The 16,275-nt window shown below is 39.5% G+C and overlaps 2 protein-coding genes across 2 annotated transcripts in view; one reads left to right on the top strand and one right to left on the bottom strand.

Moving 5' to 3' along the window:
* Window positions 1-419: 419 nt before the first annotated feature.
* The window catches only part of cct6a (chaperonin containing TCP1, subunit 6A (zeta 1)), a 19,001-nt gene continuing 3,145 nt past the window's right edge, over window positions 420-16,275 (top strand). Inside the window, exons 1-10 of the mRNA XM_082141324.1 lie at window positions 420-644; window positions 3,722-3,785; window positions 4,710-4,844; window positions 4,930-5,103; window positions 10,305-10,408; window positions 11,902-12,012; window positions 12,115-12,274; window positions 12,581-12,663; window positions 13,203-13,299; window positions 13,373-13,520. Coding sequence (XP_081997450.1) covers window positions 508-644; window positions 3,722-3,785; window positions 4,710-4,844; window positions 4,930-5,103; window positions 10,305-10,408; window positions 11,902-12,012; window positions 12,115-12,274; window positions 12,581-12,663; window positions 13,203-13,299; window positions 13,373-13,520 — 1,213 coding nt within the window. The 5' untranslated portion in view covers window positions 420-507. The remainder of the gene's footprint in view (window positions 645-3,721; window positions 3,786-4,709; window positions 4,845-4,929; window positions 5,104-10,304; window positions 10,409-11,901; window positions 12,013-12,114; window positions 12,275-12,580; window positions 12,664-13,202; window positions 13,300-13,372; window positions 13,521-16,275) is intronic.
* rnf14 (ring finger protein 14) overlaps window positions 8,678-16,275 on the bottom strand; it is a 27,726-nt gene continuing 20,128 nt past the window's right edge. The window contains exon 8 of the transcript XR_014198711.1: window positions 8,678-8,821. The gene's annotated coding sequence lies outside the window, so the exon portion shown is untranslated. The remainder of the gene's footprint in view (window positions 8,822-16,275) is intronic.

Here is a 16,275-nt window from a genome sequence, read left to right as displayed (position 1 = left end):
CATACCTTTAGTGCAAACGAATGTTATATTTTAGAAATAAAATTAGGCCTTAATCAGAAGGATAAAAAAAAAAAAAAAATGGCAACAACAGTGGGATAATGCAGTAAAAGTTTATAGTCAATACAAAACAGAAAGATATGAATCAGAGACAGCAGGATAAGAATGTGAAATATGAGACAGTTGAACATATTCTTACATCATGTGAGAAATTCACTGAAATGATGAGTGAATCAGGATGTTAAACGTATTCTAGAATGTGCAGGCAGTTTACAAGAGAAGATGTGTATCATGTGTCTACTGAATATTCTCGAAAAGCCTGGACTGGACAAGCGAGTGATAAGTGAAGTGCAGGACAGTAGGGGGCAGTAACGCAACACTCCTGATGCCAACCCCCGCCAAACCCCACCGAAGAAGAAGAAGAAGAGGGAGTGGAAGCTTCTAGACGCCTGAACCTCGGCCGCGTCTCTTCCTTTATCCCCGTGACTCTGTGTTCAGGTTTCCAGCAGAATGTCCGCGGTTAAAGCACTAAACCCGAAAGCAGAGGTGGCCCGGGCTCATGCGGCCCTGGCCGTGAACATCAGTGCGGCCCGGGGGCTTCAGGACGTGCTGAAGAGTAACCTGGGGCCGAAGGGAACAATGAAAATGTGAGTTATTTGTCGTGTTGCGCACCGCTTTGTTAGCACGTGTTTGTCACCCAGTCATCCGCTAACCGGCTCAGTCCAACATGTGCTCCGGGGTTTACGCACGTTTTCCCTCGTCACTGCGACATGCCAAAACGCAGTGTGTTGCAATGCTCGGAAAATCTGTTTGATAAATGAAAGTGTGTGTTTTTGAGGCAAGTTTGGACCCACTGGTTGTCAAGAAGTTAGCATCAGTGCTATCCACTCATCGTGACTGTAAACTTGCATTTATTATTAGCAAATCTGGTCTAGAGCTCGATTCTGTGTGTTGTGTGATAGGAGTGATGTGTTTAATACATGTTTGCAGTACTTTGGTATCAAGTTTTTAATTGCATTCAGCGCCAGCCATTTTAATTCAAGAACGCATGAACCAAATAAAATGAATAAAAAAATGAATGGTTGTCTTAAAAAAATAAGTGTCCTGGTAATTGAAGTCATATAACGTTAATCAAAATTAAAAATGCATTTATTTATGAAATGTTAAAGTATTTAATAAGAATTAAACGTGTACGTTTTGATTAACGTGCCCATGTAATGTTTAATCAAAATAACTCCCTCTCCCTTTGAACGACTTATCTGATGATGTGTTTACTAGCGCGAGGGTGTGGCGACCTGTCAATCACTCTCATCACAGTAATGGCAAACAACAATGATTCAACCAATTTCTGATGGACAAAATTAAAAGGCAAGTTCACCCAAAAAATAAAAATTCAGTAATTACTTGTTCCAAACACCTTAGACTTTTGTTTATCTTCGTAACACAATTAAATGAAGATCATTTGTTGAAATCTGAGCGATTTCTGTCCCTCCATTGACAGCTACGCAACTACCACTTTGACACATCCAAAAGTTCATGCATTAAAGAGATCGTAATGATGAAAAGGAAAGTGAAGGAAAGTCTTACAGGTTTGGAACGACATGAGGGCGAGTAATTAATGACACAATTTTCATTGTTGGGTGAACTAACACTTTGACAAGCTCTACTTTTTTTGTTTTATGTTTTGTTTGGCAAGCCGTTTAGGGAAGGAAAGTGTTTCATTGCGACTTTAAAGGAACACTAAGTAACTTTTTTGCTTTTGTTCAAAATCAAAAAATTTTATGTCAACACATCAATTTTTCTTTCCAAACGTGTTTTTGTCTTGGCCTGATTCCCTATGGTAAGCCTATTATAAGTAAGGGATAATGTTTAATTCTCTCAAAATAACCCCTGACGAGAAGCCACGCAAAATTCGCAAAGCGAATCTGTCATTCTTATAAAATGCTTTCATGAAAAACTATTTGAAGAAAAATCTGTACAATTTTAAGATGTTTGTTTATTGAAAATGTATTATGCAGATTTTTTTTATATATATTATATATATTTAGCCTGTGTGTTTCAAAGCAAGGCACTGCACGCATTAGGGTTGAGAATCACATTGTACCTCACGATACCGATAACATCACGATACAGCAAGTCTGCGATAATCAATATATTGCTAGACAATCCTATAATGATAAATCACAATATCTGTCTAAATATGAAAACAAAATGCCCATGAAAAGGTTAAGTGCAGGTTTTCTCTCTTCATTATTAAAATCCAAACTGTTAGAAAACGGCATAAAAAATGTCAGTCTGTAAATTAAATGAAACTAAGTAAATTAAAAATGTTATGCTTATACTTTTTAAAAGCTCAAACTTTTCTTTGTGTGTAAACTGACACATTTGACTGTTTATCTCGACTTGTTTTATATAAACCTGGATATATTTTAAAATGTACCAACCTCATTTATCTAAACCTGGGAAAATGAGTGTTTACCAGATTGCTTAAAATAAACCTGGTTCATTAGTGTTGTCAGTGGTACCGACTTGGGTATTTTAACTTTTAAAAAATGTGACGATACCAGCATTTCCCTCTAGCATTTTGAGCGATATTGAACGGATTCTTAAACGCCTCTGATTGGCCATTGTGTTCACGCGCTCAACACTAATGTCTGTGATTGGCTACAGTGATCAACTCTTCCAAAACATGTTGTATATATGCATTTTTGACGCTTTTCACTGAGCGCTTGCACAGATACACATGGGAGCATCTATTTACAGCATGTTTGTCCCATCAGTGGTATAAAAGCAGTAGTGCGTCCAGACTTTAGACTCAAACTGTTATCTATTATTTTACTCGCACTTCTGTCCGCCATCCTGTTTAAACCCTCTTTTTCTTAGGCTAGTTAACGTGTTCACGTTTCCCTCATTCATTTTTTCAGCTGGCTGGTATCCAAATAATTATTGAAGAAAGGGGGAAAAAATCTTAAAAAGAATCCATTTAACATGATGGTTCTTAATGGTGTGAAATAAGGGGCATTTAGTTGTAATTATATTCGCATGAGGTTTGGTCAAGAATTGCACGATTATCTAAAAGCTGCAAAAATTGATTTACACATGCCGTCTTTGCCTGCCCTTACAAGCTGACGCTCTCACATGTGGAAACACTACTTTTTAAAATGGTTTTCTATCAGCAGTCATAGTTCCAGTTTCCCTTTTTAAATGATGAATAGACTACTGTTATTTCATCTCACAGACGCAGAACATATAGTTACTTTTATCCCGGACCCTGGCGGTAACACGGTTTAACACGGTTGCCTTTCATCACTGCTAGTTGTTTGACGTGGGCTTGGTGTGTCATGGTCTAAAACCACTGTTAACCACGGCTTCACTGGGTTTACTGCTTTTGAAGAACTGTTATAACTATACCTCAGAAAGCTTTTATAAACACACCAACCAAGTTCTTAATAATTGATAAATCATAAGTTCTTCAGCAGTGTACAGCAGAACGGTTGTCCAGCGCAGTAATAGTGATGTCAGGAGTCCACAGGTGTGTTTTTATAAAGTATTTTACAATGGCTTCAAACACGGCTCAGCCAATCATAATCAAAGACTGGAGCTAAGTGGATAAATGGATATAAAGTGAATGCACACACTTAAACATGGCATCTTGGACATGTCCTCCCTGCAGCACTGACTCTCAATCCTCTGATCTATTAAACAAGTTCTGTTGGTTTCGCAGGCTTGTGTCCGGTGCAGGAGACATCAAGCTCACTAAAGATGGGAATGTCCTGCTGCATGAGATGGTAAGAGCTTTACTACTAATGATTTAGGAACTTTAGTGTCATGACATTAACTGTCTATTAATTGTTCCACAGGTGCAAGTGCAATAATTGTTTACGGCGCATTGAACAAGCATGAGAAACATTGTTTAAACTGGGGACTGAATTAGCATTTTATAAACATTTTTATTTAATTTAACTATATAGTATTAGAGTGTGTGCTTGCAACATGACTTCGCCATGTTGTCAATGTCATTATCATGTGATCTACCAGTGTCAGTTGTCACTTCACCGTCATTCATAAATCCTCTCCCGTGGCCTCATGGGATAGTAGTGTCCATCGTATGCATACAATCTCACTGGAAGTATTAGGTCATCCGGGTACACTTTACCTATTCTTTTATGAGTACTGTGAATTCGAAGACTTATTGTCAAATACTATTACTGTCACATTTTGTTATTTATTTGATATTTTGTCACATACTATTTTTCGCCTACTATGTAGTAGGAAAGTATGCGAATTCGGATGCAAGCTGAACCAGATTACATGAATGATGAGCAAGCGATCTCATTGGCTGCAGGTTCAGCTTGTGCCATGCAGTATTGATGTGAGAGCTTGCCAGTAAAGGACCGATCAGCCGTCTAGAGTTTCATGATTTGAACTAGATGTTTATAAAAATGCTCCTCTTTAGAGATGATTATTATTATTATATACCATGTTTATAAAATGATCTCATTAGTCTGGGCGTGAATCTCTGGGTGGGGAAACCTCAGGTGCTGTAACACATCAGATGTGTTCGTCACGGTTGCTGACACTATTTGTCTGTGCATTATATTTAGTTTTTTTAGTCTGTGAAGGATCATTAATTCCCTGTTATTCAAGCCACTCTCTGAAATTGCATATGTTCTTGCTATTTAATTTTCTTTTATTATTTTTTTTTCCCCCAGCAAATCCAGCATCCCACTGCTTCATTGATTGCCAAGGTGGCCACGGCCCAGGATGACATCACGGGGGATGGCACAACATCTAACGTGCTCATCATTGGAGAGCTCCTCAAGCAGGCGGACCTCTATGTTTCTGAGGTTTACATGCGCTTCTCATATTTCTAGTTTTGTCTTTGTCACGAGTCATGTTCCTCATTTAAACCAGTCCTGTACTTGTCTGAAGGGTCTTCACCCCAGGGTGATCGCCGAGGGATTCGAGGCTGCGAAGGAAAAAGCCCTTGAGGTGCTGGAAGAGTTAAAGGTCGTGAAGGAGATGGACAGAGAGACTCTCATCCATGTAGCCAGGACCTCACTCAGAACCAAGGTCCACGTGGAGCTGGCCGATTTACTAACAGAGGTGAGAAACGTTGTTTGAATATCTAACGTTTTAAACCAGTTATGATGATAGAACAGAAAATCATTTTAACATGGGGAGAAAAAAAGGATTTGTTGCTTGTCATTGGATCACAAGTTGTGCCCATGGCATTGTCTTCAAAGGGGACATGAAATGATAAAATCTAAATGTCCTTGGTATTTACAGTTTAGAATATGATTATTATATAGGAATATTAAATAGGAAATATTCCCTGCATTTTTAAGAGAACTTTTCCGTCAAATGGTTACAGAGCTGCCAACTCTCACGCATTCACCGTGAGACTCACGTAATTGACACTTTTCTCACGCTCTCACGCCACACATCCATTATCTCACGCACAGAAAAATCGCGAAGCAAAGAGGAGTAAAAAGGTAGTAAAAGTAGTAAAAATAATCTACCAAAATTAAGGCCCTTGAAAGGTAGTAAAAGGTAACAAACGCAATTTGACTTGGTAGTAAATTTTTCATCACCACCTCAATATATGAGTTCCCATTTTTTTGCTTAATATTTGTCTCCATATATTTTAACTTCATCTAGCATAATTAAAATATATATATACGGTGCTAACAGGACCTGACGGGCTCGACATTAACGCTTGTCCGGGACAAGTGGATTTTTTGAAGGGACAAGTAAAAGAGAATTTTACTTGCCCGACCGGACAAGTAGCCTAATTAAACGTCAATAACAAAAAAATTATAAATAACTAGGGAAATACTAAAATGAGAGAATGATTCTGATTGTATTTATATTTATTGTAAGTTGCGATCGATAGTGGATGTATTAGGCTACTGACGGTAACAAGGTTGCGCTGTTGAGGCTCGCGCAGCCTCTCGAGGAGAAATCCAAACAAATGTAAACTCAGTTTAAACTCAGTTAACAACATAACGTTACTGCCAGTGCCAAAATTCAAAATGTGTTTTAATATTTTTAACATATGATACAGTTTAGCAACCTCACACGACGAGTGCTGTTTTCTTGAGTACCATCACGACTGAAGATGTGACATTGCTTTTGATACAACAGTTCAAATTAAGCTACTTACATTTTAGACACAATATTGACTGTTTTTGTTCTGTTTCAGCAGAAAAAATAGTTCCAAACAAAGATCACAGCAGAACCGTAACGCATCTCACAGCAACACTTAACCGTGTTTCATTACTGAATGATTCAGCGTTTTGAACGAATTGGCTGAGTCAAAGATTCAATATCCCATTCATAAACATGTCTCATTCTTGAATGAATCAGTTGTTTGAACGAATCGTTTGAATGAATGACTCAATGACTCGCTCATTAAGACGGTCGCCTGACGCCTCCTACTGGCGGTTTACTTTCATGTTTAAAAGTATCATTCTTTCCAACGTTTCTTATTTGTATAGGCCTATTCAAAAATATTTTAAACGATCTCATATTCATAACATTATTTAATGCAGTTGTACATTTTCAGTGTAAATGATTTAATTTGATCAGCCCTTCCTAGGGTAACAACAGCCCTATATTATCTTATTAGGCTATTCCAATTTAATCTATTGATCAAATTTAAAACTAAAGATTAAGCATACATTGAATAAGATTTGGGGGGTGGGGGGTGGCCCTTTAAATGTGCAGATATGACAATATGTAGATTTAAATATATCAGAGCTGATTTAACACAGATGAGGATATTTCTTCAGAATAAATTATATTTACAGCACACACACACCAAAAACATTCCGGACAAGCAACTTTTTTACTCGGACAAGTGAATGACAGATTTACTTGTCCAAAGGACAAGCACATGAAAAGGCTTAATGTCAAGCCCTGAGTGAGTCGGAGTTGATAGCAATGACAAAGTGCCACGGTTATTATTCACCTTATTAGGGCTAAGGGCTATGGTTAGGATAACTCAAGGGCTAGGGTTAAGATAAGGACAACTGAAACTCAACTCGACACTACAAAAAAAACATAATTGACAATGACAATACTTAATGATAACAATTAAACATTAGTATACCTAATATGTATGATGGGTGTGACAGTGTCACACTTATACCTTATAGTAAGTAGTAAGTGGTGCTTTACATACCCCGCCCACCCCACCACACCCCCAAAAAAAGGGCTGCTGCTTGATGTTGTGATGGTAGTAAAAAAATATTGTGGAGGTGGTATAAAAGGTAGTTATATGATATAAGAAAATCTCAGTTCTCAGATTCTGTTTTGGCGCTTGTAAATGTGACGTGACAGATTCCTAGCGGCACGTGAACCGATCATCTCTACTAGCTAATAGTAAATAAACACAAATGAACAATGTTGAAAGATATAGTACAACTTACCAAAATGTATATTCCTCATACATTATATCGATCAATCTGTGTTTTTCAACCAGGGAAAGGGGTCAATAAAACAGCTGGAGAACAATTGTCACATAACATTTACTTCAGGAAAGCCATAATGACCATAATATAGCACGTTAGTTGGCTAGAAAAAAAGAGCTATTAACGCTCTGTTTTAATAATAAAAAAATGAACGCCTATCTTGTGTACCTAATATTTATCCAAATTAGTCCATTTTAAATCAAATCACAAGAATTGCGAAATCGTGAAATTTGTCAAGAAGTAATAAAAAAGCGTAGCTTACCAGAAATTGTACTATGTAAACATTTTAACATGTTGTCACTAAACCTAAGAAAATTCAGTTTAGTTACTAAAATGTTTTGACAATCACAATACACTTATTGTGATGCTAGAATTTTCTTTATTTTTACATCCCTTATTTCTAGAGATGCACCGATTGATCGGCCGTGACCGGCGACCGGCCGGTCAGTCTGACAAATACCGATTTTATGCCGGTCAAATGCACTCGGGCGGCGCATGATTAGCATCGCGCAACATCAGCATCACACGTGCACGCGGAACACATATGTAGGAAACCTCGTGAATTACGTCCGTTCAGACCGCAAGCGCGTGCATGTTAATCAATAAGTGCATTCACAACGGGAGCAGGAGCAGCGCAGGAGCGTCAAGCAGGAGCGTCGCGAGCAGTGAAGCGCGTGTTTCGGCGCCGAGTCTATTTGCTGCACTGCTCACGCTCAATTAAAGGGAAAGCACACTTTTGATGGACAAAATAGCCTAAATAGGGTTTCACAAAAAAGTGCCCAAAATGCACAGAATTTGCGTGTTTTAACAAGAACTGGAGTAGGCAATGTCAAAAGAAAACGAAGACTAATATTTATAGAAAATGTACCCATTTAAACTTGTTTTATTCAGTTTGTACAAGCGATTGCAATAGGCCTGTGTGAGTGCTTTGAGAAATATCTTTATACTGCAAGGCTATATTTATTTAATTTATTTGTATATTATTTTATCGCCATTCCCTGTTTTCATACAGACGTTTAGTTTGCTAAATACATGTATAAAACAATTATTGGATATTGAATGTGAAAAGGAAATGGTTCTTCCATAACACTGCACTTTAGATGTGTGTGAATTACACCTGGAGTAATTTATATAGTTCTATTTTATAGCATTTATCTGTTCAAAAAAAAAAAAGTACTATGCAAATTGTAAAATGTTCTATTTCAGAAAAGAGAAAATAAATATTTGTGTGTGCTGTAAAGTGGTTAGAAAAAATGAAATCGGAATGGGCTAAAATCGGTATCGGCAGGTCAAACTTAATGAAAAATCGGAAATCGGAATCGGCCCAGAAAATTGTAATCGGTGCATCTCTACTTATTTCATCCACTAGGTCCAAAGATCTGAAAAAGGCCATACTTTTTTTTATTTTATTTTTTTTACTTACAAATTGCCATTTCCATGCGACACATTTGAACAGACTCCTACATATTTAAGCGGGTCATCTCACCCTGCCAGCAGCCATGTCACCCTGTAGCCCAAGACTGGTTGCCCACTGAAGCTAAGCAGGGCTGAGCCTGGTTAGTACCTGGATGGGAGACCTCCTGAGAAAACCAGGTTGCTGCTGGAAGAGGTGTTAGTGAGGCCAGCAGGGGGCGCTCACCCTGTGGTCTGTGCGGGTCCTAATGCCCCAGTGTAGTGACGGGGACACTATACTGCCAAAAGAGCACCGTCCTTCGGATGAGGCGTTAAACCGAGGTCCTGACTCTCTGTGGTCATTAAAAATCCTAGGATGTATTTCAAAAGAGTAGGGGTGTAACCCCGGCATCCTGGCCAAATTTGCCCAGTGGCCTCTGTCCATCATGGCCTCCTAATCATCCTCATATACTAATTGGCTTCATCACTGTCTCCTCTCCACCAGTAAGCCGGTGTGTGGTGGGCGTTCTGGCGCAATATGGCTGCCGTCGCATCATCCAAGTGGATGCTGCACATTGGTGGTGGTTGAGGAGATTCCCCCTTCTATGTAAAGCGCTTTGAGTGCCGAGAAAAGCGCTATATAAATGTAATGAATTATTATTATTATCTATATATTTGGTTAGTGTAATCTAAAGGCCTTTGCAGTGCTAAATTATAAAGCTTTTGCGGTTTTGTTGAAGGGCGTGTTCGTGGTGGCCTGACAACGTTTGATGTTTCACCATAATTCAAACATAATAGCTGTGTTTAGCTAATTCCATGAACGTTTGGGCTGCTGTAACTCAAACATGTGAAGTTTGGAGATGATTGGATGTTTGAGTCCTGGCCTGAAGACATCTACATACCAATATTCAGTTATAGTTGTAGCGCCACCTGCTGGCAACAGGAAGTGACATGTTTAATATTGTCATGCAACTCCCATTATAATTTAAAAATATTCCAGCAAGTGTTAAACATGCTAGAAACATGTTTTTCACTGCTTTCAGCTTTAATAATAGTTTTAGAGCTAGCCTAAGTACAGATAAATGTTTTACCATGCTTTACCACACCACGCCTCAAGTCTCGTATATGTTTGATACCAAATCCGATCCTATCACAGCTCTGGCCATCTCGAGCATCAAAACATCATGCATACTGTGGGGAGGGTGTGACACAGTTTGTCAATCACCGCACTGGGTATTTATTTGCATTTCTGAAAGACCTAACAGCCTCTGAAACAGAGTATGGAAAATGATTTTCACAAATTTGATTGGTGCAAAAACTTTACTAACTTCATAAGAAACATAAAGATCTGAAAATGCATTTCATGACCCCTTTAATATGATAAAAATGAATTGGATAGGACATCTTTCCCCTGTGCACTTACATGTGCTTTTACTTCAGGCTGTGGTGGACGCTGTGCTGGCCATCAGGAAACCCAACGAGCCCATCGACCTCTACATGGTGGAGATCATGGAGATGAGGCACAAAACCGACAGTGATACACAGTAAGACTCAGAGAATAGTTTCCTCTCTTGTGTGGATTGTAGACTTTCCTTAAAGAAAAAGTTCTCAAATGAAATTGTGAAAAGTGGTAAATTGTTCTGAACATGACGGAAGGACTATCCTGGGCAGTTTTTTTCCATATAATGAAAGAGAATGATGATTGGGGGATTGGCTTGTGGGCTGTATTACAAGTCTATTAGTCAAGTGTCTGTGTGCTATGCAGTGGCGTCTCTTCACAAAAACCTAGAGTACGGCATTCCCTCTGGGCATACATAGAACAACGACATTACCGAACGATATACCTCACGTTATAGCAAACAAAATGCACGATGCACTATTAACTCTATTACACTATTAATAAAAACTCAGTGAACAGCATTAAATATAAAAACACATGCCTTACATTTTTGTTGCAGTGCAGTTTTTGACAAGCTCATCCAGATCAAAACGTGTCACCAACTCTTTCTCCACAGACATGAGCATTAAGTGGCTTAGTCTCTCATCTCCCATTGTTGTCCTCAGATTAGGTTTTACTTGTTTTTTATTGCTGCTTCCATTCTCCTGATTGCTATTTAATTTCTTCGTTAAAAAAAAAACAAACATCCAGGGCAGATTGAATTGGCCTGTATCTTTTCATTTGTACTCAGTATCTGACAGCTAGGCTAATCAAAAAGACGCGCGATTAAGTGATGCAATAAACTGCGGCAGCGCACACACTCCACACACTTTTTTTTTTTTTGAATAATACTTTTGCAATAATGTATACATTTATGTGTTCATTTAAAATCTGCCATTGTGTTTTCGACGTTGTTAAAATAAAAACGCATAGTTTTTTTTCTGAATTGGGATCCAATCAGAAGTCTGCGTTAAGAACATAAGAGCAGCGATTCATGCACTGATGTATGAAGTATAGCAAGAATAGGAACAGTCACAAAGTCTCATGGCGTTTGGATGAAAGGAATTTCATAAATCAATAATTCGTGTTTAATTGCTCCTGTAAACTGCATATGACAAAGAACTACACGGATTCATATATATATATATATATATATATATATATATATATATATATATATATATATATATAACGATCTATCAATAAATACACACGTTGTCCTCTGCTTTTGTTCTGACGCTGCGGAGATAACACTGGGAGGAGCCGGTTTCATATGACTTTTAAAGGTGACTGAGGCGATCACGAATAGTGTACAGTTAATGGCAAATATTTAGGGGGGTTAAAGCCCTCCTAAAATCTTTAACGAGCATCATCATTAGCTGATGTTTTATCTGAACTCTGACTACCATACGCAAACGCCGCCCCTGGTGCTATGCCAGTTTCATGGGTCACGGAAAAAGAAGAAATGTCTTCGCTGGAGTTTGAATTTCTGGCCTCTGCCCAAGATATTTATCTATAAAGTCCCCTTGATTTCCCTGTAAGAGAAGTAACAGGGGTTGCAGCACTTACATTAACAACTGTGTGTGTGTTTATTCTCAGGCTGATCAGAGGACTGGTGTTGGACCATGGATCCAGACACCCTGACATGAAGAAGAGGGTGGAGGACGCTTTTATTCTCACTTGCAACGTTTCTTTGGAATATGAGAAAACGTAGGCTTTACAAATGTTCATTTTTACAGTAGGTTACTGGGGGTGTTGCTAATCATCTATGAATTAGGACATCTGTAATGAAACGATTGCCTGTTTTCACAGAGAAGTGAACTCTGGGTTCTTCTACAAGAGTGCAGATGAGAGAGACAAGCTGGTCAAGGCTGAAAGGAAGTTCATTGAAGATCGTGTGATGAAAATAATTGATCTAAAGAATAAAGTGTGTGGAGACACTAAGAAGGGCTTCGTGGTCCTCAATCAGAAGGTAATGTAGTTATTTTAGTTTGTGGAATAAATGATTTTGAATCGATTTATTTATACCCTACTTAATTATATTCTCTAAAGCAAGCATCACTATTAGTATTGGCCATACTTGGGGTTAGTAAACAGGTCTTTTGTACAGGTTAAGTTCAGCCACATAATAAGTCATTATTACGAGTCATTATTGAAATTTAAATTGGCTTGAGTAATTTGCTTTTGAGACAGTGTAACAACCACTGGTGGAGTGTCTGTTCTTTAACTTTTCCAGCTTGCTAATCACTTAGTTTTAACGTAAATGTATTTTGTACAGGGTATTGATCCATTTTCTCTGGATGCTTTGGCTAAAGAGGGGATTGTGGCTCTGCGCCGAGCAAAGAGGAGGAACATGGAAAGGTATGAGAATAATGTTAGGTAGTAGGGCTGTACCGATACCCCTTTTAATTCTGATACCAAAGTTTTTCTGCTTAACTGATTGGTATTTCTCATGTATAAATAAACATTAACTATGCAACTTGAATATAAATAGAAAACACATACATTTGCATAATACTTTCAGGTTAAACAATAGGGGCTTTCGCACCGGAGGAACCTTCTCATAGTTCCTAGAACTATTGCAGGAAGTACCCGCTTTTTGGCATGTTCGCACCGTAGGAAATGGGAACGATGTTAGTTCTAGGAACGCCTTTAGGGGGAACTAAATTAGCTCCTTCAGAGCAAGGTCAAAACCAGCACTATAGGAACTGCCAGTGATGTAAGTGAAGCGCTGATTCGCCGAACGCACGCAAAACACCAGCACTCGCCGTTTAAAAAAATAAATAAACTTGTTTTATTTATTAAAACATGTAAAAATTGTAAAGTTAGTTTAAACATTTGTCAAAATTGGAAAACAAAAATCCCTCTTACATATTCCAAACATGTTCTCTTCCCATAAGGCTGTCTCTGGCATGCGGTGGCATAGCTATGAACTCGGTGGACGATCTCACGCCGGAGTGTTTGGGACATGCTGGGCTTGTGTATGAGCACACACTGGTGAGTGAACTAAACTCTGAACAACAGTCTGAATGTCAGCTCACAGTCACTTATGTTTGGCTCTCTGTATCAGGGAGAGGAGAAGTACACGTTCATTGAGAAGTGTGGAAACCCTCGCTCCGTGACCCTGCTGGTGAAAGGGCCCAACAAGCACACGCTCACACAGATCAAAGATGCGGTCCGAGACGGGCTCCGGGCCGTCAAAAACGCCATTGAAGATGGTAGGGAGACTAACCTTCAAACATTAAAGGGGTGGTATAATGCCCCTTTCACAAGATGTAAAATAAGTCTGATGTCCCCAGAGTGTGAATGTGAAGTTTTAGCTCGAAATACCCCACAGATATTTTTATAAAGCATGTTAAAATTGTCACTTTTTGAGGGTGAGCAAAAACGCACCGTTTTTGTGTCCATCACATTAAATGCAAATGAGCCGCTGCTCCCGGCACAGGGGGCGGAGCTACAAGAGCTCGTGTCCTGAAACTTTCGAAAACTTTTAGCCTTTTATGTTCAAATTGGAGTCAGAAAGATGGAGAGACTCAAGAAGTGACAACATGTAGACAACATTTCTGAATGGTTATTTGGTGAATTTATGTGGCTGATGTGTAGTTATCTTCTAGTCATTGATTAGCATATTCTGTCATGATAATCTATAAATTGTGTTCCGGGGGCGGGGTTTATGTAAATATTGGGGTTGGTGATGTCACTAACCCGGGAGGAATGTTGTGTAGTCTCTACCAGCCGTTTGTTGTAGTCCTTAAAAAGCAATTTCTTTAAAATAAAATATCTCCCTTTGCTTTGAACTTTGAGCGATGTAACTTTGCAGATGTTGTTTATGCTCAGACAGCAACATTACACACTAACTAAAGTTGGAAGAGTGAAAACATACTCAACCACCCCTTTAAAGAACATTATATGGATATTACTGAAAAGTAAAGAAAATATCCCATTTCATATTGAAGAACCATTTTAGTAATCCTATTAAAGCTGTCAGTCCAGTCTGAGTCAGGTGGCGTTTTCTTCAATCTGTTTGGTTAAACACTTTTATTCTGTGGGCATCCCTATTTTATTCACTTCCTGTATAGAGTAATACATCATAAGATAGACTAGTTTTAGCATACACTTGTTCAATTATTCTCTGTTTGATTACAACATGATCACGTAAATGTAAAACAATTCCATATGCCTTAAATTTCATTGCCACTCATTTAAAGAGTTTTATTCACTATTACCTCACACCTAAAACGGCTAATGGTAATGCTAGCTAGAGGTCCTGAGAGGATCTGTGTGGACTATAGTGGTGTTTTCCTCATCTGGTGTGTGTGTGTTTGCAGGATCTGTGTGGACTATAGTGGTGTTTTCCTCATCTGGTGTGTGTGTGTTTGCAGGATCTGTGTGGACTATAGTGGTGTTTTCCTCATCTGGTGTGTGTGTGTTTGCAGGATCTGTGTGGACTATAGTGGTGTTTTCCTCCGTGTGTGTGTGTGTTTGCAGGATCTGTGTGGACTATAGTGGTGTTTTCCTCATCTGGTGTGTGTGTGTTTGCAGGATCTGTGTGGACTATAGTGGTGTTTTCCTCCGTGTGTGTGTGTTTGCAGGATCTGTGTGGACTATAGTGGTGTTTTCCTCCGTGTGTGTGTGTTTGCAGGATCTGTGTGGACTATAGTGGTGTTTTCCTCCGTGTGTGTGTGTTTGCAGGATCTGTGTGGACTATAGTGGTGTTTTCCTCATCTGGTGTGTGTGTGTTTGCAGGATCTGTGTGGACTATAGTGGTGTTTTCCTCCGTGTGTGTGTGTGTTTGCAGGATCTGTGTGGACTATAGTGGTGTTTTCCTCCGTGTGTGTGTGTGTGTTTGCAGGATCTGTGTGGACTATAGTGGTGTTTTCCTCCGTGTGTGTGTGTGTTTGCAGGATCTGTGTGGACTATAGTGGTGTTTTCCTCCGTGTGTGTGTGTTTGCAGGATCTGTGTGGACTATAGTGGTGTTTTCCTCCGTGTGTGTGTGTTTGCAGGATCTGTGTGGACTATAGTGGTGTTTTCCTCCGTGTGTGTGTGTTTGCAGGATCTGTGTGGACTGTAGTGGTGTTTTCCTCATCTGGTGTGTGTGTGTGTGTGTTTGCAGGATCTGTGTGGACTATAGTGGTGTTTTCCTCCGTGTGTGTGTGTTTGCAGGATCTGTGTGGACTATAGTGGTGTTTTCCTCCGTGTGTGTGTGTTTGCAGGATCTGTGTGGACTATAGTGGTGTTTTCCTCATCTGGTGTGTGTGTGTGTGTGTTTGCAGGATCTGTGTGGACTATAGTGGTGTTTTCCTCATCTGGTGTGTGTGTGTGTGTGTTTGCAGGATCTGTGTGGACTATAGTGGTGTTTTCCTCCGTGTGTGTGTGTGTGTTTGCAGGATCTGTGTGGACTATAGTGGTGTTTTCCTCCGTGTGTGTGTGTGTGTTTGCAGGATCTGTGTGGACTATAGTGGTGTTTTCCTCCGTGTGTGTGTGTGTGTTTGCAGGATCTGTGTGGACTATACTGGTGTTTTCCTCATCTGGTGTGTGTGTGTGTGTGTTTGCAGGATCTGTGTGGACTATAGTGGTGTTTTCCTCCGTGTGTGTGTGTTTGCAGGATCTGTGTGGACTGTAGTGGTGTTTTCCTCCGTGTGTGTGTGTGTGTTTGCAGGATCTGTGTGGACTATAGTGGTGTTTTCCTCATCTGGTGTGTGTGTGTGTGTGTTTGCAGGATCTGTGTGGACTATAGTGGTGTTTTCCTCCGTGTGTGTGTGTTTGCAGGATCTGTGTGGACTATAGTGGTGTTTTCCTCCGTGTGTGTGTGTTTGCAGGATCTGTGTGGACTATAGTGGTGTTTTCCTCCGTGTGTGTGTGTTTGCAGGATCTGTGTGGACTGTAGTGGTGTTTTCCTCATCTTGTGTGTGTGTGTGTGTTTGCAGGATCTGTGTGGACTATAGTGGTGTTTTCCTCCGTGTGTGTGTGTT

Source organism: Leuciscus leuciscus (genome assembly GCF_965113295.1).
Source record: "Leuciscus leuciscus genome assembly, chromosome: 16".
In the NCBI taxonomy this organism is placed as follows: domain Eukaryota; kingdom Metazoa; phylum Chordata; class Actinopteri; order Cypriniformes; family Leuciscidae; genus Leuciscus; species Leuciscus leuciscus.
Note: the sequence above shows the minus strand (reverse complement) of the source record. Positions and strands in the feature narration are given on the sequence as shown.